At 48.3% G+C, this 27,364-nt stretch overlaps 1 protein-coding gene across 1 annotated transcript in view; it reads left to right on the top strand.

Annotated features, from left to right (window-relative positions):
- EFCAB6 (EF-hand calcium binding domain 6) overlaps positions 1–27,364 on the top strand; it is a 105,532-nt gene that overhangs the window by 36,073 nt on the left and 42,095 nt on the right. Inside the window, 9 exon segments of the mRNA XM_083181257.1 lie at positions 579–697; positions 3,162–3,289; positions 9,738–9,886; positions 22,719–22,829; positions 24,764–24,884; positions 25,558–25,705; positions 25,708–25,727; positions 26,745–26,864; positions 27,195–27,210. Of these exon segments, the coding sequence (XP_083037383.1) occupies positions 579–697; positions 3,162–3,289; positions 9,738–9,886; positions 22,719–22,829; positions 24,764–24,884; positions 25,558–25,705; positions 25,708–25,727; positions 26,745–26,864; positions 27,195–27,210 (932 nt within the window).

Raw genomic sequence — 27,364 nt, 5'->3', positions numbered from 1 at the left:
TTTAAAAGTGACGGGCCCATGTTTGGAATCTATGTGGGCCCCCTCCTCTCTGTGGTGCAGTAGACTCATGCACATAGACCATGACAACCTTTTTCATGTCAACCTTTTGCCTGTTGACACTGTTGACCAATTGACTGGATTCCTGATATAATCTATAGGAAGACACTTACCTCATACTCACCTACCTTGATGGTCTCCTCTCCAGGAGAAGCCAGAGAGGAGACTCTCAGCAGCTGTTTCCGGAGGTGGGACGTGCTGTCATTAAGCCCCGCCCCATTAATCCCTGCCCCATTCCACGATTTGCGGCTCTTATGGAAGGTGGTACTGAATGGCGCGATTAGCATCATTTTAGCCCCACCCCTTTCTAAACAGCCACGAATGCCGGCATTTGACCTGCAGGTGGAGGGAATGCGGGGGCTAATGTGGGGGCCCCTCTAAATGTGGGAGGCTTGCCTACTCTTCCGGGAGGCGGACCTGATTTTGTATAACTTACCTGTCAGCATTTCCCGCTCTCCCTTTCTCCCTGGTGGTGTTACAGATTCCCGTGATCAGTATTTCCAATGTTTGTGTATCTTCAGGTTCTGGAACCGCTTCTGCATAGGCAAAAAGCACAGCCTGGATTACAAGGAGCTGCTGCGGAGCCTCGGAGCCTCTGCGGCACAGCAGAGCAAGCCAATGCAGGAGAATGTGGCACAAGGTGGGTGATCGCGTCATTTGTAAGAGGCTGTGCCATGCTAACCTTCTCTTGCTGAACATCAGAGGCCGTTGCAGATTTGAACCAAAGTTGGCGCATCTGCTTTTACACTGGGCACGTGGAGCTGAATGCGCTGATTCCGAGCTGTATGCAACTATGAGGTGGAACTGGCCCTAGCAGTCCATTTGGTGTCATAACCATCTCTATCTATGTATGTTTACATCCATCCTGTCCCTGTCTCCCAGTCTTTTTCCTTTTAATGAGATGCGCCATCCGTGTTGCACTGCTACAAAACGCAAATCCACTAGTACCGGGTATGTGTACTTTGGCCCTTATTCTAGTTGATTCGGACGGATGCGTATTTCGGACAGGAACCGAGTGTTCTTAGCCCCACCTACCGTACGGATCACTCACACCGAGCGTACGGACTGCAATGTTTCATGTGAACACCACCTCCATCTGTAGGAACCTCCCCCCTCATCCGACGGTCGCCAACCATCGACTGATGGACCGAGCGGTCAGGCAGCTCCGAGCTTTTTCCGTATGAAAGCAGGGATATGGGCGGGCAGCTGACATCCGGATATGTCAGTTGTCCGCCCCCCACACGTACGTCTTGGCCGCATTACCATACGTACGCCCAGCGTTTTCATGGGAACGCCCTATGAAACACGGGGTGGTAATGAACCCAAACAGCCCTTCACGCCCAGAGGCGTGACTATAAATTTTGCTGCCCCCTGCCAAAAATTTTACTGCCCCCCCCCCCCCCCCCCTTCCCCCATGGCATTTCGGTAAGGCAAACACATGGAAAAAAATACTTTTTTTTTAATAGCACTGGTTTAAAAAAACAAACCTCTTTTATTCAGAAGTTTGTCACTGACTGGGTGGGACGGGCGACTTGTTCCCCTGTTCTTCCCTCTGCTGTTTTCCCGGCTCCTCTGGCTCTCCAGGCTCCAGCGTGTGACGTGATGACGTCACACGCATAGGAGCAATTGAAGCTGAGGCAGGGACCAGCAGACACTGCTGCTTCCCCTGCCTCAGTCTGACACGACTAGGCCACGCCCCCTGCCGCCCACCCCCTCCCATTGGCTCTCTTGCCCACAGTCTTTTTTTTTTTTAAATGACATCCGGATTCACCATCATGGCCGCGCCCGTGCCGACTGAGCGAGCACACGGGCAGCGGCGGGCAGTGGCAGGCGGCCTGGGGCAGGGCAGGTGGCACAAGTCAGCACACAGAAGCCGGCAAACTTTGGTCAGTGTGCCGCAGCCGGACACTGACTTGTCCGGCGGCGGCGCCCCCACTATGCTACCGCTGCCTGCGCTGCCCCATAAGTATTCTGGACTCTGTCCAGACTCCGTCCAGGACCAGCACACAGCGCCCACGCAGCCCCCACTCCCCCAAGCAGCAGAGGGGGCTGACTCACGATATCTCCGCCCCTGTTCACGCCCCTCTCCACCCCATGCTCGGTGGTTCCGTACAATCGTTTTCTGCACGAACCTCACTCCGTGTTCGGACGTGCGATTAGTCACATGTTACGTGGTGGTTATTCGGTGCAATTTGGGCTGGGCGAGTGAGGACATCTCTCACAGAGATATTGGCACTCAAAGGGTTAAAAGAGACCCCGAATGTGCAGATAGTAAAAGAACTTTCTCAGTGGGAACTCAGACCCGAAAGGAAATGAGCAATTAGTAACCCCTACCCATGATTGTTCCTTGGTGTAGTGGCCCCTACAGATGATAAGAATGTGTGACACATAAACCCCCACAACAACGTGACCCTTTGGAGTGGAGTCTAATAATGCTCTGGGTGATAAAACAAACCAGTATAAATGGCGTTTATCGGCAGTGTGCGGCCCGACATTATATAGTATCATTAAACTCGATAAAATCCGATAGTCTAATTGGCCCAGCGGCTCGTTATCAGATACAAATAGAACCACATCATTGGTTACTGTCTAGAAGGGAAAGCACCTCTAATCTTGATCCATTTTACCTTTTCACGCTCCGTTCACTGGATCCAGGCTTCCTATGTGACAAGGTAAGTGCTGACTCTCAGACGTATAATCTACACTTTGGTTTCTTATTAGTCCTTTCTTTTCCATAAGCTCCTTCGTTGTGCTTGCAGTAGGCTTTTTCCTTGTAATAAAAGTGGATCTGTCACCTGCAACCCGCCAAAAAAGCAGTGATGATGTCACTGTCGAGGCGGAGCAATTTGTGCACTCAACCAATGTTCAGGAGAAAGTGCCTCAGTGATGTCATTAGTTTCTAGTGATCTCATTGGCTGCATTCTCACGACGGGTCCTCAAAATGGGCGCAGCGTGCTTCGGGTGATATGTGCACTTTGATAGTTTTGTGGATCAATCATGGACGTGTTCCCTCCCTTTTGTATGCATGTGTCATTAGGGCTATTTTTGCTTGTTGCCAGCCCGGAGAACGTATCTAAATACAGATTTATTTTTTTCCTGAACAGCGTTAAACTGGGAAGCGGTTAAATTGGAGCAGGAGAAGCAAAAAGAGTGGCGACTGCCTTCCTCCCGCAATGGCTTTAGCGCCGATGACTATACCCTGGAGGAGCTGGAGCTGTTATGTAGGGAGAAGGTAACGTCATGCAGTTGTAGATCAAGAAATGGTTTATTTATTCTTTATGGTTCAAATAAGAGTATGCCAAGCCATCTTGTATACTCTGCGTATACTCGCAGCCTAGAGAACAGGTAAGTGCTGTACATCTGCACCGCCATCCCCCCACCCCTGCCCACATCCCTTCACTAACATGCGAGGGGATGTGTACAAGAACGCATCCTCCTGAATATTATTACTGAGGTAGCCGAATTTGGGCCAGGCGCTGAAGCCATGTGATGTCAGCCGCCCGCGCCTAGAAGGCATCATCACACGAAGTCAGCGCCTGCCCCAAATCCCCTGCTCCAGCACCTGTTCCCCTTCTGTAGCCCCCTGCCCGCCCTGCGAGTGTGAAACTCGTCAAAGCCGTTGGCTCCCGCAGTTTGCACATATGCGTGTTTGGCTCACTGGTCTGTAATTTGCCATATTTTCCCTTTCACCCTTTTTAAATATTGGTACCACGTCCGCTAATCTCCAGTCCCTAGGTACCAAACCCGAAGAGAATGATTGATTGAATATAGAGTACAAGGGGTTCGCTAACTCCTCCCTCAGTTCCATCAGAACCCTCGGGTGATTTCCAGTAGTTACTGCCCTGCATTGAAGTACAGAATTGAATACACCATGGGTGTATTAATAGAGGAGGAGGTCCTGTGTCCTGTGTCATCCGATCCCTCTGATCTCAGTAGCGCATCGCTATAAAGTCTGAGCTCTAGAGGGCTCAGACTCCACTGCGCATGCGCAGATCTTCGGGAAAACGGTGTGGCGGACATTCGTCCGGCGATTTCTCCAGTGCTGCTACCACCATCGCGGGAGTCTGGAGGCATACATTGTCAAATAATGGGTGGAGCACATTTGGTGTGGGCCCTCCCCCTGGACTCAGAAAACCGTGAGCGCCGCACACACTGCTCCCATTATATATACACCACCACAGAAAGCATTGATATAGTAACTAGGTGATTCATCGCGCCGCGAAACGCGGGAGGGGGGGTTGCGGGGGGTGTGACGCGATTCGCCACAAGAAAAAATCAACACAGAAAGGTCAACACATGTAAATGTTGACATAAGTGTGGCACTTCATTGGTGTCCATGTCGACACATGACAATGAATATGAAAACATTCAAAAAATGAAAAAGAAATCTTCAAAAACTCATGTCAACCATAGCCATGTCAGTGTTTTGCATGTGCCATTTAATCCTGGGGCTGGGTCGCGGGGGGGTGCCGTGAATCGCGCAAGGGGGGGGGTGTCGCGCGGGGGGGTTCTTTTTTGCCGCGAATCCTGGGAGGGGGGGTCGCGCGGGGGGGTGGGTTTGCCGCGGGGGATCGCGGGGGAGTGTTTTTGCCGCGAATCACGGGAGGGGGGGGTCGCGGGGGGTCTTTTTGCCGCGAATCGCGGGAGGGGGGTCACGGGGGGGTGTTTTTGCCGCGTATCGCGGGAGGGGGGGTCGTGGGGGAGGGGGTGTTTTTACCGCGAATCGCAGGAGGGGGGGTCGCGGGGGGGGCGGATTTGGCCGCGAATCGCGGGAGGGGGGGTCGCATGGGGGGGTTTTTGCCGCAAATCGCGGGAGGGGGACGCGGGGGGTGTGTGGCGGGGGGCGCTCACCTGGTGGCTGTGGAGTAGCAGTGCTGGGCAACATGGGGAGGCAGAGGGTGTCTAGCACTGTCTGTGGGCTCACTGGGCTGGTTCTCTGTCATGTGAGTCAGAGGCTCCACCCAGCATTATACACACACACTCACACACTTTGAGTGACAGATGTAGCCAAATATATAAGAGATGGAGGAACAATAGAGGAATTGCCGAGTACACAGGAAAGTCTTGAGTCTGGTTTTGAAGAAGTGTGTGGGGGGGTGTCTCACACTGTGAGGGGAACTTCTGCCCCTCTGTTCTGGTGGCGAGAACATCGGCCACATATATTATACAAACTGCATATATCGAGTGATGCCAAGCCGCGGTCAGCCCCAGCTCTGCGCAGATTGCCAGGCGATAGACTACATTCAACAGCTATCACTGCATTGTAATACGGATAAACCGCTATCACAATCTACTATATTCATCCCGTCTGAAAGACGGTAAAATGCTAAAAAAAACAAGACAAAGGTTGAATCATCTCTTGTGAGGAAGACAGAAAACATTGCGAGTTACTGACAGATTGCAGAAAAATATGGTTTGTATCATGAAGAACAATAGCAGCTTTCCCTGTTGCTATGGCGCCAGCCAGTTGTCCACAATGCAGCTACGGCGGTAGGAAAGCACTTAACGTACCGAGCCCATAAAAAAAAAAAAAATCATATAGGTTTTTTTTATTGCATTTGGATGTATTGTTTAAGTATGAAGAAGACAAGGAATGCATTCAATTAAATTCAAGTTACTTTCCATTCCAAAGCCATCTGTCGTTGCTTAAGTAAACAGCCAACAGTGGCAATATATCCGTGGATGTGCCGACGCGTGGATGGCGAAGCAACATCTACAACTCACCCAATGGGCAGCGATTTCAGCTTTTATTGTGTCAGTCTGCGGCTAGTAACTTCATCATAGGATTAGATGGGGAAGAAGGGCGGAAGGAGCGTTTCCTGTAACTTGTAACAGATTCGGTATGAAATCCCGACGGTCATAATCCCGAATGGGTCAAAATCCTGAATGGGTCAAAATACCGACAAGGACAAAATCCCGACATTTAAAATCCTGACAAGGACAAAATCCCGACATTTAAAATCCTGATAAGGTCAAAATACGACATAAAAATGTACAGGTGAAAAAGTCAACAGGACTTTCGGTCGACAGGTTGCGAGGTTGACATGGGATTTTTCACTGTTTTTTTTACGCAAATGTCGACACAGTTGACATGGACACAGTTGGAAGTGAACCGCAGCCCCTCGCATCGCTCGCAATGCTTCGCCCACTGTTTTATTCTCCCACTACGCCCGGATGGTAGAGCATGAAATACCGCCTGTCGGCACATGTCGGGTCAAAAAAACAGTGAAAAAACCCATGTTGACCTCGCGACCTGTCGACCGAAAGTCATGTTGACTGTTTCACCTGTACATTCTATATGTCGGTATTTTGACCTTGTCGGGATTTTAAATGACGGGATTTTGTCCTTGTTGGTATTTTAAATGTCGGGATTTTGACCTTGTCTGGATTTTGTCCTTGTCGGTATTTTGACCCATTCGGGATTTTGACCGTCGGGATTTAGACTGCATCCCCTTGTAACAAACTTGGACATCACTAGAAGAGACGTTCTCTAAGGTAGATGTATGAAGCAGTGATAAGGGAGGAGAAGTGATAAAGTGCCTGGTACTTTACCACCGGCCAATCAGCTCCTGACAAGCTGGGTTTAAAAAGGAAGAATCAGGAGCTGATTGGCCAGTTATAAAGTACCAGGCACTTCATCACTTCTCCTCCCTTATCACTGCTTCATACATCTACCCCAGAGACCTTTATTACACTTGGGGGTACATTTACTAAGGTGGGCGTTCTATTGAAGATGGGATGTTGTCCATAGCAACCAATTCAGATTCTGCTTCTTATTATTTAGTAAATTCTAAAAGATAATGGATTTGCACCCCTCTGTCATGTGCCCAAAATGAACATGGTTACATGTACAGACCAACTTTTAAAACGTCCTCTCCGGGAGAGGGGTGGAGCCACAGAGGGAACAACCCTGGTTCAATATGCCACAGGGCACAGCCACCCCGGTGATATAGCTACGTGTGGGCACCCCACTACCCAAAGAGTGGAAGCCCCCAGGCAGCCAACTCAGTTGTCCTGTTAATAAACTGGTTTTGTTTTAAGACTATTGGGGCAGATGTATTCAGCCTGGAGAAGAGATAAACTGGAGATAGAGTGGAGATAAGGAGATAACGCACCGGCCAATCAACTCCCAACTGTTATATTTTAAACACAGCTGATTGGCTGTTGTGTTATCTCCTTCTACTTTATTCTCTTTATCACTTTTACTCAGAATGTGGCGAAATCTGCTCCGTCCCGGTGTTTAGGGCGTCTGCGCAAGCGGAAGCGCGTATTTGCTCATGTACAGACCCCGGCAACAGACGGCTTCGGTGAGTCGCACACTCATTCATTGCGGGGAGGCTCGGGAACAGACGGTGACGGTGCTGGACCATTGGAACGCTGAGCGTTTTATGGGCGTCCCTGGGAAAATGAAGGCAGGACAAATCATTCGATGGATGGTGACCATCAAATGATTCTTCCTGCATGGGAGGGGGTGTGTTCTTGTGCACATCCAATCGCATGTGAGGGGATGTGGCATGTGAGGGGATGTGGTATGTGAGGGGATGTGGTATGTGAGGGGGTGTGTTCTTGTACAGATCCAATCGCATGTAAGGGGATGTGGCATGTAAGGGGATGTGGCATGTGAGGGGGTGTGTTCTTGTACAGATCCAATCACATGTGAGGGGATGTGGCATGTGAGGGGATGTGGTATGTGAAGGGTTGTGGTATGTGAGGGGATGTGGTATATGAAGGGGTGTGTTCTTGTACAGATCCAATCGCATGTAAGGGGATGTGGCATGTGAGGGGATGTGGCATGTGAGGGGGTGTGTTCTTGTACAGATCCAATCACATGTGAGGGGATGTGGCATGTGAGGGGATGTGGTATGTGAAGGGTTGTGGTATGTGAGGGGATGTGGTATATGAAGGGGTGTTTTCTTGTACAGATCCAATCGCATGTAAGGGGATGTGGCATGTAAGGGGATGTGGCATGTGAGGGGGTGTGGTATGTGAGGGGATGTGGCATGTGAGGGGGTGTGTTCTTGTACAGATCCAATCGCATGTGAGGGGATGTGGCATGTGAGGGGATGTGGCATGTGAGGGGGTGTGTTCTTGTACAGATCCAATCGCATGTGAGGGGATGTGGCATGTGAGGGGATGTGGCATGTGAGGGGATGTGGTATATGAAGGGGTGTGTTCTTTTACAGATCCAATCGCATGTAAGGGGATGTGGCCTGTGAGGGGATGTGGCATGTGAGGGGGTGTGTTCTTGTACAGATCCAATCACATGTGAGGGGATGTGGCATGTGAGGGGATGTGGTATGTGAAGGGTTGTGGTATGTGAGGGGATGTGGTATATGAAGGGGTGTGTTCTTGTACAGATCCAATCGCATGTAAGGGGATGTGGCATGTGAGGGGATGTGGCATGTGAGGGGGTGTGTTCTTGTACAGATCCAATCGCATGTAAGGGGATGTGGCATGTGAGGGGATGTGGCATGTGAGGGGATGTGGTATGTGAGGGGGTGTGTTCTTGTACAGATCCAATCGCATGTGAGGGGATGTGGCATGTGAGGGGTTGTGGTATGTGAGGGGTGTGTTCTTGTACATATCCAATCGCATGGTACTGAGGGAATGCTGGGGGAGGGTATTCAGCTGGGCCGCGTGCGGCGTCTCCGGCCTGAGACGCCAAAAAATTAAGAGTGTAGATCTATACACAGATGTACTCCCCAGCAAGTGGACACTACCTTAAGATCTCTCAATCTACAGAAACATTTGCATACATTTGTAAATATCGCAGGATATATTTTAAGTTCAATCCATTTTTTTTAGGCCTTGCTGTCACTTGAATTATGCATGTTTGTGTTAATACGCTAATCATAACAAAGCACAGCTCCTGTGAATATGTCACGATATGTAAACATGTATATAAGTTATACATGCTCATTTGACCCTGGTTTGTTATGTAGTCTTAGACTGTGTGATAAATACCATAAATATTTTAATTAGCATAAACTGACAAATGGAAGAATCGTGTAAATACGGCTCTGGGCTGTGTTATATTTAAATACGGCCCATTTACAGACGCTGGATGCATCCGCATCTCTGGTGAATTGCGCATACCGGCTGAAAAGCGATGAATAATTAACTTTGCAGAGAGATAAGTATACACTGATATTTTTTTGCCTACCTAAAACAGGATTATCTTGAAATATACACTCTGAAAAGAAGAGAAGTGCCGCTCAATTTATTGTCTTTCAAAGCCGACAAACCTCTCAGCGTGTGTCTGAAAGCACAACGCTAGATATGAAATTATTATATATATATTTTCAAGATATTCCTTTTTTTTTGTAAAACAAAAATACCCCCCCCCCCCAAAAAAAAAACGTTTTTTTTTGTTTTTTTTAAAGCTCAGCAGGTAGCATTATAGAGAAGCGGTAATGTACAAAACAGACGAATATTTTTGTATCTGTCTTTTCAGGATTCTTAATCGTACCAAAGAGAGGCAGCTCGCCGATCGCGTCTAATTAGTTTAGTTGTCTTTTAGGCAAACGGGAAACTTATCAATTAAACATCTGAAGCCGACTGCACGACATTAAATACAAATACATTAATAGTAAAAATCTAAGGAAAAAAAAGTTATATTTTTAAAAAATTCATGAAGCGTACTTTTATGAACAAAGCCTTTACAACGTCTGCCGTTACAGATCTCCGCTGCGTACCCCGATCTTGTGAAAGCCTTCACATCCTATGACCCACATCGCACGGGATGCGTTCCTCTGGATGCCTTAAAGTCCGTCATTAATAACTTTATTTTTCCGCTCCCAGACCAAACATTTCATGAGTTAATGAGCAGGTAAGAGCCCTTATGTTTTCTGTGTCGTCTTTGAGTGTCATCGAAAACATTATATTTGGGGCAGATGTATTAAGAATGATAAAATGGAAGGTGATGATGCACCAGCCAATCGGCTCCTAACTATCAAGTTACAGTTTGGACTGGCAAAATGACAGTTAGAGGCCAATTTTATGTTGCTTTATCACTGTACACTGTACTGCGCTAGTAACACTCACTCCTGGTGCCCCTACTCTGTACTGTGCTAGTAACACTCACTCCTGGTGCCCCTACTCTGTACTGCGCTAGTAACACTCACTCCTGATGCCCCTTCTCTGTACTGTGCTAGTAACACTCACTCCTGATGCCCCTACTCTGTACTGTGCTAGTAACACTCACTCCTGATGCCCCTACTCTGTACTGTGCTAGTAACACTCACTCCTGATGCCCCTACTCTGTACTGTGCTAGTAACACTCACTCCTGATGCCCCTTCCCTGTACTGTGCTAGTAACACTCACTCCTGATGCCCCTACTCTGTACTGTGCTAGTAACACTCACTCCTGGTGCCCCTACTCTGTACTGCGCTAGTAACACTCACTCCTGGTGCCCCTACTCTGTACTGCGCTAGTAACACTCACTCCTGGTGCCCCTACTCTGTACTGTGCTAGTAACACTCACTCCTAATGCCCCTACTCTGTACTGTGCTAGTAACACTCACTCCTGATGCCCCTTCTCTGTACTGTGCTAGTAACACTCACTCCTGATGCCCCTACTCTGTACTGTGCTAGTAACACTCACTCCTGATGCCCCTACTCTGTACTGTGCTAGTAACACTCACTCCTGGTGCCCCTACTCTGTACTGCGCTAGTAACACTCACTCCTGGTGCCCCTACTCTGTGCTGCGCTAGTAACACTCACTCCTGATGCCCCTACACTGTACTGCGCTAGTAACACTCACTCCTGGTGCCCCTACTCTGTACTGTGCTAGTAACACTCACTCCTGGTGCCCCTACTCTGTACTGTGCTAGTAACACTCACTCCTGGTGCCCCTACTCTGTACTGTGCTAGTAACACTCACTCCTGGTGCCCCTACTCTGTACTGTGCTAGTAACACTCACTCCTGGTGCCCCTACTCTGTACTGCGCTAGTAACACTCACTCCTGGTGACCCTACTCTGTACTGCGCTAGTAACACTCACTCCTGGTGCCCCTACTCTGTACTGCGCTAGTAACACTCACACCTGGTGCCCCTACTCTGTACTGTGCTAGTAACACTCACTCCTGGTGCCCCTACTCTGTACTGCGCTAGTAACACTCACTCCTGGTGACCCTACTCTGTACTGCGCTAGTAACACTCACTCCTGGTGCCCCTACTCTGTACTGCGCTAGTAACACTCACACCTGGTGCCCCTACTCTGTACTGTGCTAGTAACACTCCCTCCTGGTGCCCCTACTCTGTATTGCGCTAGTAACACTCACTCCTGGTGCCCCTACTTTGTACTGCCCTAGTAACACTCACTCCTGGTGCCCCTACTCTGTACTGTGCTAGTAACAATCACTCATGGTGCCCCTACTCTGTACTGCGCTAGTAACACTCACTCCTGGTGCCCCTACTCTGTACTGCGCTAGTAACACTCACTCCTGGTGCCCCTACTCACTCCTGGTGCCCCTACTCTGTACTGTGCTAGTAACACTCACTCCTGGTGCCCCTACTCTGTACTGCGCTAGTAACACTCACTCCTGGTGCCCCTACACTGTACTGTGCTAGTAACACTCACTCCTGGTGCCCCTACTCTGTACTGTGCTAGTAACACTCACTCTTGGTGCCCCTACTCTGTACTGTGCTAGTAACACTCACTCCTGGTGCCCCTACTCTGTACTGTGCTAGTAACACTCACTCCTGGTGCCCCTACTCTGTACTGCGCTAGTGACACTCACTCCTGGTGCCCCTACTCTGTACTGCGCTAGTAACACTCACTCCTGGTGCCCCTACTCTGTACTGCGCTAGTAACACTCCCTCCTGGTGCTCCTACTCTGTACTGTGCTAGTAACACTCACTCCTGGTGCCCCTACTCTGTTCTGCGCTAGTAACACTCACTCCTGGTGCCCCTACTCTGTACTGTGCTAGTAACACTCCCTCCTGGTGCCCCTACTCTGTACTGTGCTAGTAACACTCACTCCTGATGCCCCTACTCTGTACTGTGCTAGTAACACTCACTCCTGGTGCCCCTACTCTGTTCTGCGCTAGTAACACTCCCTCCTGGTGCTCCTACTTTGTACTGCGCTAGTAACACTCACTCCTGATGCCCCTACTCTGTACTGTGCTAGTAACACTCACTCCTGGTGCCCCTACTCTGTACTGCGCTAGTAACACTCCCTCCTGGTGCTCCTACTCTGTACTGTGCTAGTAACACTCACTCCTGGTGCCCCTACTCTGTACTGTGCTAGTAACACTCACTCCTGGTGCCCCTACTCTGTTCTGCGCTAGTAACACTCACTCCTGGTGCCCCTACTCTGTACTGTGCTAGTAACACTCACTCCTGATGCCCCTACTCTGTACTGCGCTAGTAACACTCACTCCTGGTGCCCCTACTCTGTACTGCGCTAGTGACACTCACTCCTGGTGCCCCTACTCTGTACTGTGCTAGTAACACTCACTCCTGGTTCCCCTACTCTGTACTGCGCTAGTAACACTCACTCCTGGTGCCCCTACTCTGTACTGTGCTAGTAACACTCACTCCTGGTTCCCCTACTCTGTACTGTGCTAGTAACACTCACTCCTGGTGCCCCTACTCTGTACTGCGCTAGTGACACTCACTCCTGGTGCCCCTACTCTGTACTGCGCTAGTAACACTCACTCCTGGTGCCCCTACTCTGTACTGTGCTAGTAACACTCACTCCTGCTGCTCCTACTCTGTACTGTGCTAGTAACACTCACTCCTGGTTCCCCTACTCTGTACTGCGCTAGTAACACTCACTCCTGGTGCCCCTACTCTGTACTGTGCTAGTAACACTCACTCCTGGTTCCCCTACTCTGTACTGCGCTAGTAACACTCACTCCTGGTGCCCCTACTCTGTACTGTGCTAGTAACACTCACTCCTGCTGCTCCTACTCTGTACTGTGCTAGTAACACTCACTCCTGGTTCCCCTACTCTGTACTGCGCTAGTAACACTCACTCCTGGTGCCCCTACTCTGTACTGTGCTAGTAACACTCACTCCTGATGCCCCTACTCTGTACTGCGCTAGTAACACTCACTCCTGGTGCCCCTACTCTGTACTGTGCTAGTAACACTCACTCCTGATGCCCCTACTCTGTACTGCGCTAGTAACACTCACTCCTGGTGCCCCTACTCTGTACTGCGCTAGTGACACTCACTCCTGGTGCCCCTACTCTGTACTGCGCTAGTAACACTCACTCCTGGTTCCCCTACTCTGTACTGCGCTAGTAACACTCACTCCTGGTGCCCCTACTCTGTACTGTGCTAGTAACACTCACTCCTGCTGCTCCTACTCTGTACTGCGCTAGTAACACTCACTCCTGGTGCCCCTACTCTGTACTGCGCTAGTAACACTCACTCCTGGTGCCCCTACTCTGTACTGTGCTAGTAACACACTCCTGGTTAAACTTTACAACTACACCTGTACATTGTTACACCAGGTAATGTATAAAATAAATATTATACAAATATCTACAATGACACATTTTAAGGGTTATATTTATTAATATTAAAGTAATGAGTGAAATCCCTGGTTTTGCATAAAGTAATATATAGTGTAATGGGAGGCAAATGAAGGTGTTCTAGATTCACTAACCTACATGGATGTATTTCCAGTTACACAATGCTTCCTAAAATAGGAACAGAGATACAGAGGTGAACAGTCTGTTTATAATGAGAATTTTATGCAGAATTCTGCAGACTGTTCAAACGTAGTGTCAGGTTAATAAAGCATTTATGTCAACCAAATGGGCCACCGTTACAGTAATGTGTTGGTGTCTGTTAACTCTACCTCAGCTGAGTCCAGATTGTGGTAATGTGTTGTTGTATGTGACCCTTATACTGTGTGTGCGGAATTAATATGACAGTTTATAATTAATGCCAAAAAAGTCTATTTCAGATCATTGCCATTTTAAATTCTGAATGCAAACCCTCCAATTAAATTCTGCATGCAAACCCTCCAATTAAATTCTGCATGCATACCCTCCAATTAAATTCTGCATGCAAACTCGCCAATTAAATTCTGCATGCAAACCCTCCAATTAAATTCTCCATGCAAACTCGCTAATTAAATTCTGCATGCATACCCTCCAATTAAATTCTGCATGCACACCCTCCAATTAAATTCTGCATGCAAACCCTCCAATTAAATTCTGCATGCAAACTCGCCAATTAAATTCTGCATGCAAACCCTCCAATTAAATTCTCCATGCAAACTCGCTAATTAAATTCTGCATGCATACCCTCCAATTAAATTCTGCATGCACACCCTCCAATTAAATTCTGCATGCAAACCCTCCAATTAAATTCTGCATGCAAACTCGCCAATTAAATTCTGCATGCAAACCCGCCAATTAAATTCTGCATGCAAACCCGCCAATTAAATTCTCCATGCAAACTCGCTAATTAAATTCTGCATGCACACCCTCCAATTAAATTCTGCATGCACACCCTCCTATTAAATTCTGCATGTAATCCTGCCAATTAAATTCCGCATGCAAACCCTCCAATTAAATTATGCATGCATACCCTCCAATTAAAGTCTGCATGCAAACCCTTCAATTAAATTCTGCATTTAAACCCCCCTATTGAATTCTGCATGCAAACCCGCCAATTAAATTTTGCATGCATACCCACAAACAAATCATATCCTTGGAAAGCCGATGTTTAGTACATATACATATGGGAGTTTATATCCAGAAAGCACATGGTTACTAATACTACTTAAAAAAAAAACAACAACATCAATTTAACTTTTAGGGTGTAGATTATTAGGTTGACAGTGTCTAGGTCGACAGGCAAGAAGTTGGTCTAGGTCGACATTGAGAAAAGCAAAAAGGTCGACATTTAAATTGTCGCCAAAAGAATGGCAGAATTTTGGTGTCTGTCCAAAAATCATGAAAAACTCTTGCTTGTGTCGACGGTTTGTCAACATCAACCTAGAGCATGTCAACTTTATTCACGCGCCCATCTATTGCCTGTTGACCAAAAGTGGTCGACCTCTTGACTGTAGACATGTTTTCATATCGACCAGATACCCAACTATTATTCCTTATACATTGACAAGCACCTTGGACAGCTCATTACAAGTACAGGGCCCAATTCATGTGTGTACGCAAATGTAAGTGCAATTCTCTAGGCTACTGAGCTGCTAATGTTAGCCAGTGATGCTGCTTGCCGCCCAGGAATGGACATAGAGGCCCATCAGAGACATCGACACTCATTTATCCACATTAATGGACTTCAGGCAATTACAGAGAACTGCGAAGCCAAGGGCTGGTCTATGGCTATGCAGACTGTTAGGGTGTCGGGAGACCTCCTGACAGTTGGGATTCCAAAATTAAATAGACCAATCTCAGAATCCTGACTGTTACAAGCCCGACAGTCGGGATCCTGACTTGCAGGTGCTGTTCTACCTCGTGGGGGGTCCACGACCCCCATTGAGGGAGAATAGAACCTGGTGGCGTTCCACCAATCCCGCAAGGGGCTCCTTTGCCCTCGCCCCGCAGCCGGAGTAGTCGGGATTCCGCCATCGATCACACAGCCAGCAGTAGAAAAAAAATGACCACGACACGCCAATGTTTTCCCAACCCCTAACCATAAACACCTCCAAAAGACCACTTCCTGTCAATCACTCTGGGACATAGTTCTCGGTACAAGCGGGATCGCAGCACATCCACAGTTTATCGATAATCGCTCTGGCGTGATAATCGGCCACTACGTATAAACATGAATTAGGTCCATAGAGACTCTTACTCATTACTCATGGGACGGGATGCAGTCAAAATCCCGATGGTCAAAATCCCGACAACCATTGACCGTCGGTCAAAATCCCGACATGGTCAAAATAGCGACATTTAAAATCCCAACAAGGTCAAAATACCGACATATAGAATGTAGACAGGTGAAACAGTCATCATGACTTTCGGTCGACAGGTCGCGAGGTCGACATGGGTTTTCTCACTGTTTTCTTGAGCCGACATGTGCCGACAGGCGGTATTTCACGCCCTACCATCCATTAGGGCGTGGTGGGAGAATAAAATAGTGTGCCGAGCGCACCGTGCCCGAAGCATTGCGAGAGAAGCAAGCGATGCGAGGGGCTGCGGTTGACTTCCAACTGTCCATGTCGACTGTGTCGACATTCGGGTAAAAAAAATGTTAAAAAAAACCATGTCGACCTGTCGACCGAAAGTCATGTTGACTTTTTCACCTCTACATTCTATATGTCGGTATTTTGACCATGTCGGGATTTTAAATGTCGGGATTTTGACCATGTCGGGATTTTGACCGTCTGTCAATAGCTGTCGAGATTTTGACTGTCGGGATTTCATACCGAACCATGGGACTAATGGCGCTCCTACAGCAGCGGCCCCGCTTCCAAATCCCGGAGATCATCAAATTTGTTATTTATTAAACTTGCGCCCGTACTTTGGGGGTTATTCTAGTTCATTCTTTCTGACAAAATCCTTCTTAGATGGACAAAACCATGTGCACTGCGGGTGGGGCAGATGAAACTTGTGCAGAGAGAATTAGATTTGGGTAGGGTTTTACTTCAAAGTGAGATCTATATTGCAGTGTAAAATCATGCAGTCAGTATTTTCCCTGCACAGAAACAAAAAAACTCACCCAAATCTAATTCTCTCTGCACATGTTACATCTGCCCCCCTGCAGTGCACATGGTTTTGTCCATCTAAGAAGGATTTTGTCAGAAAGAATGAACTAGAATAAACTCCTTTATTTCCTCAGTGTAGGTTCACGTACTTGTTAATAACAACCATGTATTATATGACCCAATGCTCCAAATCCTTCCAAAACAATCTACTTCCTAGTGACACATATAATTTGATACAATATGCAAAAAGAAACCCCAACCCATTAAGTAGTCTCGTTTGAAGCTGAAGCCAGATCACATGACTACAGAATGAATCTTGTTCTCCCCATAAAGAACTGCAGTATTCTCATTTTCCTCTCTTGTTTCCATACAATAGCCGCCGGTTTCATAATCATCTGTTTTGTGCTATTCTCCAATGCACTAGAATAGAACACAATAGATTAGAATATAACGGCGAGTGTAATGAGATGAGGGGGTTGGATCTGCATCAGAAAAATCCCCAGGTGTTACTAATAAACATTACCAGACAGCAATTACATCTCTGATCGGGAGATATGGTGGCGGAATCTTTGCTGGAGTTGTGTAATATGTCCTCAATAAACAGGCCACACCCACTTGTGTCACATGGCCCATTGTGAGTGTCATATACAAGAGTGTAGCTACCATAGAATCAGGGAGTGGTCCTGCTATGAGCAGGGCTGCCAAGAGAAATCCTGGGCCCCGGTACAACAGCGTCATGGGGCCCCCCTGGAGTGGCGAGCAACAGAAAAGAGGTGTGGCCATTAAAGGATATAGGGGTGTGTACCACACCATATACCCTTTATGCAACACAATAGTAGACCCCTTATACTTGCCCCTTACACATTATGCTACACAAAATTCAAATCGATTACTTCCTGCCCCGTTCGTATGCAGCAGTGTGGATAAAAGCGTGGGGTGGTGGATATGGGTTGCGCCCATGGGAGTAAGGGGTCGTGGTCACGGATGGGCAGATAGCGCCAGGGTCCCTGCGGACGATGAGAACTAGGTAATAGCTCCCATCCTCCGCAAGGACCCCACTGCTGTCTGCCCATCCGTCACAGGGACCCTCTGCCCCCCTGCGCTGCCCAGACCCCTATGCCATACAGCAGGGGTGGCCAGCCTACGGCTCCTCTCCCCAAGATCTGTGACTGGCACGATCATCCCCATTTGAAGCGCCGCCTCTGGAGTATAAGGATCCCAAGCTCACACACGCAGCAGGGAAAGCGGCAACAGTTCTGGCAAGAAGCAGCAGATGCCACTACTTGCAGTATCGCCGAGCTGAGCTGCCGGTATCTGCTGTGTCCCCCAAAGCTACAGATCTGGCGCCAAGAGCAGCTGCATTGTGATGGCCAGCGATATGTGCGGCTGGAGGGAGAGGGGGGATTGTGTCCATTAAACCTCTTTAATCTCATGTGATCCTGGGCAGCATGGTCCCACCCAGATCGCATTCCATATATGATCCGTCATAAATGGGCCCCATGTAGCCTGTTCCCTTCACACACATTGGAGGTCATTCTGATTGACCACAAAGCTGCAAAATTTGCAGCTTTGCGGGTCATCTAAATACCTCAGATTTCACGCATGCGAACGGATGTTTTACATCATCATCGATTTGCAGCTTGTGTGCAGGGCAGTGCGGTCGCCGACCATCAAATGATTTCTCAAGCGCTCGCAGATCTAAGTCAGTCTCTGCTGTCTTAGATCTGTGGCGCTCCTGTACGAGAAGAGGGCGGGCAGCTGACATCCGGTGACATCAGCTGCCCTCCCCCGGCACCCACGTCATGGGAGTTCCCATGGGCGCAAACCATATCCACCACCCCTCGCTTCCGTCCACACTACTGCATGGGATCGGGGCGGCAAATAATCGGTTTGCTCGCTCACACAAAGTGGCTGCACATGCACAACATCGCTCCCCTGTGTGACCGTGCGGGGGAGCGAACCAACCTGAATGAGGGCCATAGCCTGTTACACACACACAAACGGCGGGATGTACTAACGGGAAAATGCGGTAAAACCCCCGTTTTACCGCATTTTCCTATGTATCATCACCGGTTCGCCCCGTTTTCGCAGGCCAGGGTATCGCCACCCAGAGGGTGGCGATACCCTATAGAAGCCTATGGGCTTCTTTCGCCGCCCGACGTACGCCGTCCGCGCGCCCACCCCCTCCCGTCCTCCTGTGATCATCTCCTCCCCCTGGTGTGACAGCCGGCAGGACATCCGGCTTCAGGGGGGAGGAGGAGACACAGGGGGACGCTGGCAGCCGCCGGGAGGTGACGGAGACCCCCGCAGCCAACATCACAGGTATCGCGGGGGTCTCCGTTACCGCAGCCCGATGCTGGCCGCATATGTTAGTACATATGCGGTAGCATCGCGGCGGCTGCCGTGCGAAGGGCGCGGATGTATGTTGATACATCCCGCCCATAGCCTGTTCCTTCACACATACAGTACATAGCCTGTCACACACACACACACACATATATACATACATAGCCTGTTACACACACACACACACACACACACACACACATAGCCTGTTACACACAAACACACACACACACACACACACACACATATATACATACACAGCCTGTTCCTTCACACATACAGAACATAGCCTGTGTTACACACACACACACACACATATATATATATATATATATATATATATATATATACAAAGCCTGTTACACACACACACACACACACATAGCCTGTTACATACACACACACACATATAGACATACATACATACATAGCCTGTTACACACACACACACACACACACACACACATAGGGCGGGATGTACTAATGCTTGCCGCCGCGGAAGTTGTCTTTTATCTCCGCGTTCCTGCGTTCTCGAATGCACTAAAGTAGCAGTGGTTTTGTTCTGCTCTTCAGTAGCCCGTCGGGGAGTATCGCGGGAAACCCGCGACGAGACTTCCTCCTCATAGACGGCTGAGTAGAATTGTCACGGCTCACATGCACTAACAGCTGCACTGTTTGCTAAAAGCGATTAAAGCAGTGGGCATTAACGCCACAATAAGCTGGCGAATTTCCTCATTATTTTCTTGTATTATTTGTCTACAGCATATTTATTTGTATATATTATATATATATATATATATATATATATATATATATATATATATATATATGTAATATTGCCAGCACTGGTACTTGGTGGATGGATAGGAGTATGTAAGGATGTAATTAAGTATTCTTTCATATTGGGTTATACAGAACCCTTTGACATTTTGCAAATCCCTTAAGGTACCGTGACCATCAACAAGTGCGCACTGCGCATGACGGCAAGGAAATAAACCTGCGCATGCGCAGTACAAAAAAAAACACACCATGACGGACGCACTGTCCGCAACTCCAGCAGGGAAGTCTGAAGTTTAGAGCATGAGGCGGACGAAGATGCACCAGGCAAACATAACGCAGCATACAACAAACGTTAGGTAGGCGAAAAAATAATAATAAATTGCGAAATTTAGTACATCCCGCCCTACGCCTGTTACACACACATATATACATACACAGCCAGTTACACACACACACACATATACATACATACAAAGCCTGTTACACACACACACACACACACACACACACACACACACACACACATAGCCTTTTACACACACACATATATATATACATACATACAAAGCCTGTTACACACACACACACACACACACATATAGACATACATACATAGCCTGTTACACACACATAGCCTGTCACACACACATATATACATACACAGCCTGTTGCACACACACACACACACACACACAGCCTGTTACACACACATATATCCATACATACACAGCCTGTTACATACATACACACACACACACACACACACACACACACACACGCTTTTTGTCTGTTCCCCCTGTCCATAGCCATGCATTGCGGGCGGCATTACCTTTTGGAACAGGAACTTGGAGCAGGAGCAGGACAGCCATCGCTGACCGGGCTTAGGCAAATTCGGGGGCGTGGCCTAATCGCGGACCCGTGGCCACGCCCCTTTTTAAAAAAAACCCGATTTTTTTTTTTTGTGTGTGTCGGGACCCGGGCCCCCCTGGCAGGCCCGGGCCCAGGTAAAATGTACCCGCCCCCCCTGCCTCTCGGCGGCCCTGGCTATGAGGCCCAGAGCTGAGAGGGGCCACCTTCCCTGTCACAGTTACATGTGTTATATACAGGGTGTAGCTATCATAGGTGTAGGGAGTGCAGCTGATATGGGGCCCTGAGCTGAGAGGGGCCACCTTCCCTGTCACAGTTACATGTGTTATATACAGGGGTGTAGCCACCATAGGTGCAGGGCTGCAGCTGCTATGGGCCCAGAGCTGAGAGGGGCCACCTTCCCTGTCACAGTTACACGTGTTATATACAGGGTGTAGCTATCATATGTGTAGGGAGTGCAGCTGCTATGGGGCCCTGAGCTGAGAGGGGCCACCTTCCCTGTGACAGTTACATGTGTTATATACAGGGGTGTAGCTACCATAGGTGCAGGGAGTGCAGCTGCTATGGGGCCCAGAGCTGAGAGGGGTCACCTTCCCTGTCACAGTTACATGTGTTATATACAGGGGTGTAGCTACCATAGGTGCAGGGCTGCAGCTGCTATGGGCCCAGAGCTGAGAGGGGCCACCTTCCCTGTCACAGTTACATGTGTTATATACAGGGGTGTAGCTACCATAGGTGCAGGGGTGCAGCTGCTATGGGGCCCAGAGCTGAGAGGGGCCACCTTCCCTGTCACAGTTACATGTGTTATATACAGGGGTGTAGCTACCATCGGTGCAGGGGTGCAGCTGCTATGGGCCCAGAGCTGAGAGGGGCCACCTTCCCTGTCACAGTTACATGTGTTATATACAGGGGTGTAGCTACCATAGGTGCAGGGGTGCAGCTGCTATGGGGCCCAGAGCTGAGAGGGGCCACCTTCCCTGTCACAGTTACATGTGCTATATACAGGGGTGTAGCTACCATAGGTGCAGGGGTGCAGCTGCTATGGGCCCAGAGCTGAGAGGGGCCACCTTCCCTGTCACAGTTACATGTGTTATATACAGGGGTGTAGCTACCATAGGTGCAGGGTGAGCAGCTGCTATGGGGCCCAGAGCTGAGAGGGGCCACCTTCCCTGTCACAGTTACATGTGTTATATATACAGGGGTGTAGCTACCATAGGTGCAGGGTGAGCAGCTGCTTTGGGGCCCAGAGAGGGGTGCAACTTCTCTATTAAAGTTACATGTGTTAAATACATTTTTCACCTTTGGATGTAAGTAGGGGCCCTTACAAACATTTGCCTTGGGCCAGCGTTTGCCATCTAGTTATGCCCATGGACTTGATTGTTGTAATGTGGTATAAAATGAGCTGGAGGGTATTATAATTGTATATATGAATGAATCATTGTAATGTGGCACAGTAGGAAGTGGAGGCACTATAGTGTGGCATAATATGGACTGGAGGCACTGTAATGTGGCACAGTAGGAAGTGGAGGCACTATAGTATGGCATAATATGGACTGGAGGCACTGAAATGTGGCACAGTAGGAAGTGAAGCCACTATAGTGTGGCATAATATGGACTGGAGGCATTGTAATGTGGCACAGTAGGAAGTGTATGCACTATAGTGTGGCATAATATGGACTGGAGGCATTGTAATGTGGCACAGTAGGAAGTGAAGCCACTATAGTGTGGCATAATATGGACTGGAGGCACTGTCTTAATGCGAATTGATGGTGCGGCATAATGTGTATTGGCAGCATTACAATGTGACTGTGAAAATGATCTAGAGCACTGTTATGGGACATAAACAAACAACTGCCACAGAGATGTGTCTCTAGAAGCATTGGGACAGGGGCCCCTTGTTCCTATGGTGCCTACAAAACTTATTTTAAAATGAACTGAATTAATCACATTTACGGTGGATAATTAAGAGGTTTATGAATAAAATAAATCCACTTCAGAACATATGATGCAGTATTTTGGTTTATTCATTTTAGGATCAAATTCCGAGCCACTGACACCGTTTACTGGGAGCAATTTCTTAAGAAATTCCAGGGAACCGGTTATATTGAAAATGGACAAACGCTTCCAATTCGGCCAAATCACAGGTAGTGATTCCTTTTACCCTTTTGTTTGCGGCTTTTGCATAACTTGCCGAATCTGTTTTACCGAAGTTTACAGATCATCACAGCTCACATACAATAGCAACACGAATCAATAATACTGTTATCGAAACATAAAACAAATAGTATTTACTGTATTATAGGTTACGGTATAAATGGTAGACAATGATTAGGTTGACAACTTTAAATGGTCGACATTGGAAAAGGTCAACACAAGCTTATGGTCAACTTAAGGTTTTTCAAATTTTTTAGGTGTCTATGTGATGAAGTAATCCAGCAATAATGTACTTGTTGTAGGGAACTTTTTTTATTGGTTGGCAATAGCAATCAGAATCAGGGGCGGAACTCCCAGAGGCAATGGAGGCTCCAACCTCCGGGCTCCAAGCCCTGAAAGGGGCACCTGCATACAGCAGCACCTGTGTGATCCTAGTGTGACCACTGTTCTTGCAGTGGAGCTCTGCGGTGCGCCTGTAATAACATCTGCAATAGCGATGGCTCCTGCCCGGTACCACTCAGCCTGCGCTGCACCAAGCAATGCTGCTGGACTCTAAGATGGTACACACAGGTAGGGATGGCCATCGGAGCCTTTGCCATCGATGGTTGCCATTGATGGCAAAAGTGCAACAGCCCATCGATAGTGTAAAACTATGCAATGGGTGACCATCGATAGTTTTACATATCTATGGTCAGCTATCATGTTTGAGTGATTGGCCTGTAGGCCAATCAAAACACGTGGGCGGGGCTCTGTGGGTGTCGGGGGCGGGGCTATGCTCCGTATGCTCCGTGTCTCGGCACATTGATGTAGGGAAACCATCTGTTCTCTCCATTGATGGCAAAAGTATTAGACATCGGCCATAAACCATCGATGATTTCGAATCATCGATGGTCGATGGCCATCCCTACACACAGGTGAATGTTGGCACATGGCATTTTTTTGTGTGTGGGGGGGGGCAAACCTCTGCTGACTCCTGGGGCGGTTCGTTGTTTATAACAATGTATAAAACTTCATTACTTATGAACAGAGATAAAACAATACATCTGCGGCCCAATTCCTCTTTCTGCTGATCCGCTGATTGGATGAACATCGATATCGGCAATCCATCAGTGATGTCTGCATGATAAATATAACCGACTTGCTGATCCTGATCGCTTTTGGTCAGAATCAGCGAATTTCCATTGTGTTGGATTTCCCTGATCTCCCAGATCTGTGGCAGGGAAGCGGTACATCTGTCAGAATGAACTTAGGTCTACAGTCATTAGGTCGACCCCACTAGGTCGACTGGCAGGAAGGTCGACCTGACTTAAGGTCGACATGGGCCAAGGTCGACATGACTTAAGGTCGAATTTGCATAAAGGTCGACATGAGGAAGGTCGACTGGTCATAAGGTCGACATGGGTTTTTCACTGTTTTTTTGATCCGAATGTCGACACAGTCGACATGGACACAGTTGGCAATGAGAATCGGACCCTCGCATCGCTCGCAATGCTTCGGGCACGGTGCCTCGCTGCGCTCGGCACACTATTTTATTCTCCCACCACACCCTAGTGGATGGTAGGGCATGAAATACCGCCTGTCGGCACATGTCGGCTCAAAAAACAGTGAAAAACCCATGTCGACCTTATGACCAGTCGACCTTCCTCATGTCGACCTTTATGCAAATTCGACCTTAAGTCATGTCGACCTTGGCCCATGTCGACCTTAAGTCAGGTCGACCTTCCTGCCAGTCGACCTAGTGGGGTCGACCTAATGACTGTAGACCTAAGTTCATTCTAATAGATGACCGCTTCCCCTGTGGCAGGGTATGCTGGGATGTGTAGTTCCACATCAGCTGGAGTGCATATTGCCTACCCCATGTCTAGGTGTTTCTGTGGATTCCCAGCACTGAACTATCTACTCTGTGCTCTCCGTTATATCTTAGGACCAACCCGATGAATGACAGACAAATCCATTATTCAAACGATCATATCCTTCAGAAACTGCACCAGCACTTCCAGGAGTCCTACCCCTCCCTAAAACAGGCCTTTCTCATTCTCGATGAGGTAAGTGATGCAAGCATCTAGCATCCACTATACGTACAGTATGATGAACAATAAGGAATAGGCGCCATTTACCATCCACAGACATTGAAGGAAAAGCTAGTGCTAGTGTTCTCTGTTATCAACCAGTTTTGTTTCTGAAAGGTACCGTGTTTTTCAGTACTTGTCCCAGCACAATATCTGGTGTCTATGTCTAAAAAACGTGCTGACTTGCCAGGAGCAGTACACGGGACCACTCCCCATGTAGCTCCGCCCACTTCACCCTGAAGGCCAATCGTGATAATACATAGTCTAGAACCTGCTTGGTAAAGTAACCTACACTATGGTAAAAACCGCATCACAATCAGTTCAGGGGTTTCAGAGTTTGTCTCAATCGGACAAACAGACATTCTTATTTAAAAGATATATAGATCATTTTTATTATTATTTAGACATTTTACATTTAAAAATTTACTATACTACCTGCAAAATATACCAGTTGCGTACACCCAGTGGGTTTCTAATGGTTCAGAACCAACCCTTCCATGCACGGTACAGTAACAGGGTAATGAAGCACTGAGATTTGCGGAGCTCCTGGTTGGTCGGTTCCTGTAACAGCGTTCTACTATCAGACCTAACTGGACGTTCCTGTGACTATGCAGCTTTGCTGACACTCGCCTTTCTGTGTATGTCTCAGGGACGCAGCGGCAGAGTGAGCAGGAAGGAGCTGCGCCGTATGGTCGACTGCATGATGTTCCGAATCACCGACGAGCAGTTCAAGGAGTTAATGATCATCCTGGACCCAGAACACAGCGGTTTTATCAGTTACCACCAGTTCTTAGACTTGTTGAAGAGAAGGAGTCTGTGGTACATGCCCATCAGCAGCCCTGGGATCACCAGATTAATGAGCGGGATGCAATAACACTGCACCAATAGCATACAGGCCAGAGCCTGAACAAGGCTGGAGCTGACGTCTCACACCCTCCCCTTAACCGATTGGGCGCGCCTAGCATTTTCCCCGACACACTGCCAGTTGCCACCCCCATACACCTACTTCCTGTCAATCACCTTATGAACAGCGTGCGAATGTAGCAGGCTTTCATCGCAGCCCAGCGCCACGCATGCGCGTTACGGACCATTCTCATGCGCATTGTATGGTTAAGCGTCCGCTGTGTATTCGCAGCCGTGCTATCAGGCCTGAATTACCCCCAATGGCCAGGGTTAGGGCAAAACCAGAAATGCTCTTAGCGGCCAATTCATGCCTGTTTGCACAGGTCCGAATTGGGCCCTGTCTCCGATGGTGGAGATGCGTGCATGCGCATAGTTGATCGGAGCGAACGCCTTCGCAAAATGAGTTGCAAAAATGAGTGACAGGCAGCGGGTGGTCTCAGGGGTCCGCCCAGCATCTCATGGGCACGCCATCGGAATGCGGAGCAGATACCTGCAAACGCAGGCTGCCTGCTTAGGGGCGGGCAGATGATGTCACATGATGTCAGCGCCCGCCCCCAATTCACACAAGACCGGACAGGATAAATTCTGACTTTTTCTCTCCAGCAATGTGTAGAACAACAGGGGGTGCAGGGGGTACTGCCACTACCGGCTTGGAGTGGAAAGGGAATCAGCAGCGCCAGGTCGCTGCCCCCCTCAGTGGACCCCTTTCCTGCTCCTGGGACTCTTGTGAGCATAAACCAGACCACAGATGCTCAGATGAGGCTCCCGCTCTGCCGGTCACATTGCAGGACTCCCCCATAACCCGCGCAGTTACAGGGGACAGCAGCGCATTACTCCTCCTACACACAGTCACTTATTTTCTTTCATCTGGGTTTTTTTTTTTTTTTTACCATAACTTTACTATTTTGGCTAAAATTGTTCACTTTTAATCAGACAGGTCACAAATGGTTAAATAATCCCAGACATCCAGCGAAGGAAACTCCGGTGGCGCTGTCTCTGGATACGGTGAGTTCTCCGCAGCGCTGTTCCTCCAGCTATAATTAAACTCACACTGTGGGGTTTATTTACTAAGATGGGAGTTCTGTTGAAGATGGGATGTTGTAATGGTCAACCAATCAGATTCTGTCCATTGTCTTCTAGAAGGCACTATATAAATAAGAAGTAGAATATGATTGGTTGCTATGGGCAACAACCCATGTGAACTCGAACTCTTAGCTTAGTAAATTTACCACTGCGAGCTCCGGAATGCTGAGTTTGATGAATGGAGCCTGTTCGGTCCGGCATTCCGGGGTGCTGTCCGGTTCCGGTTTTTACCCATACCCTGCCGGAAAGGGATCATTGGATTCCCAAGAATGCTTGGAGACATTAGGTTGACCACTAAAGGTCGACGTGACTAAAGGTCCACATGCATGGAGGTTGACATGACTGAAGGTTGACAGGTCATAAGGTTGACACAAGCATTACGTCGACATGGGGAATGACGACAATCAAAAGGTCGACATGGGGTTTTTCACTTTTTTTCTCCTGAATGTCAACACAGTCGACATGGGCAA

The sequence above is a fragment of the Crinia signifera genome, chromosome 4, assembly GCF_055691185.1.
Source record: "Crinia signifera chromosome 4, ASM5569118v1, whole genome shotgun sequence".
NCBI lineage: Eukaryota > Metazoa > Chordata > Amphibia > Anura > Myobatrachidae > Crinia > Crinia signifera.
The sequence above is the reverse complement of the archived record's forward strand: the minus strand, read 5'-3'. Positions and strand labels throughout refer to the sequence as shown.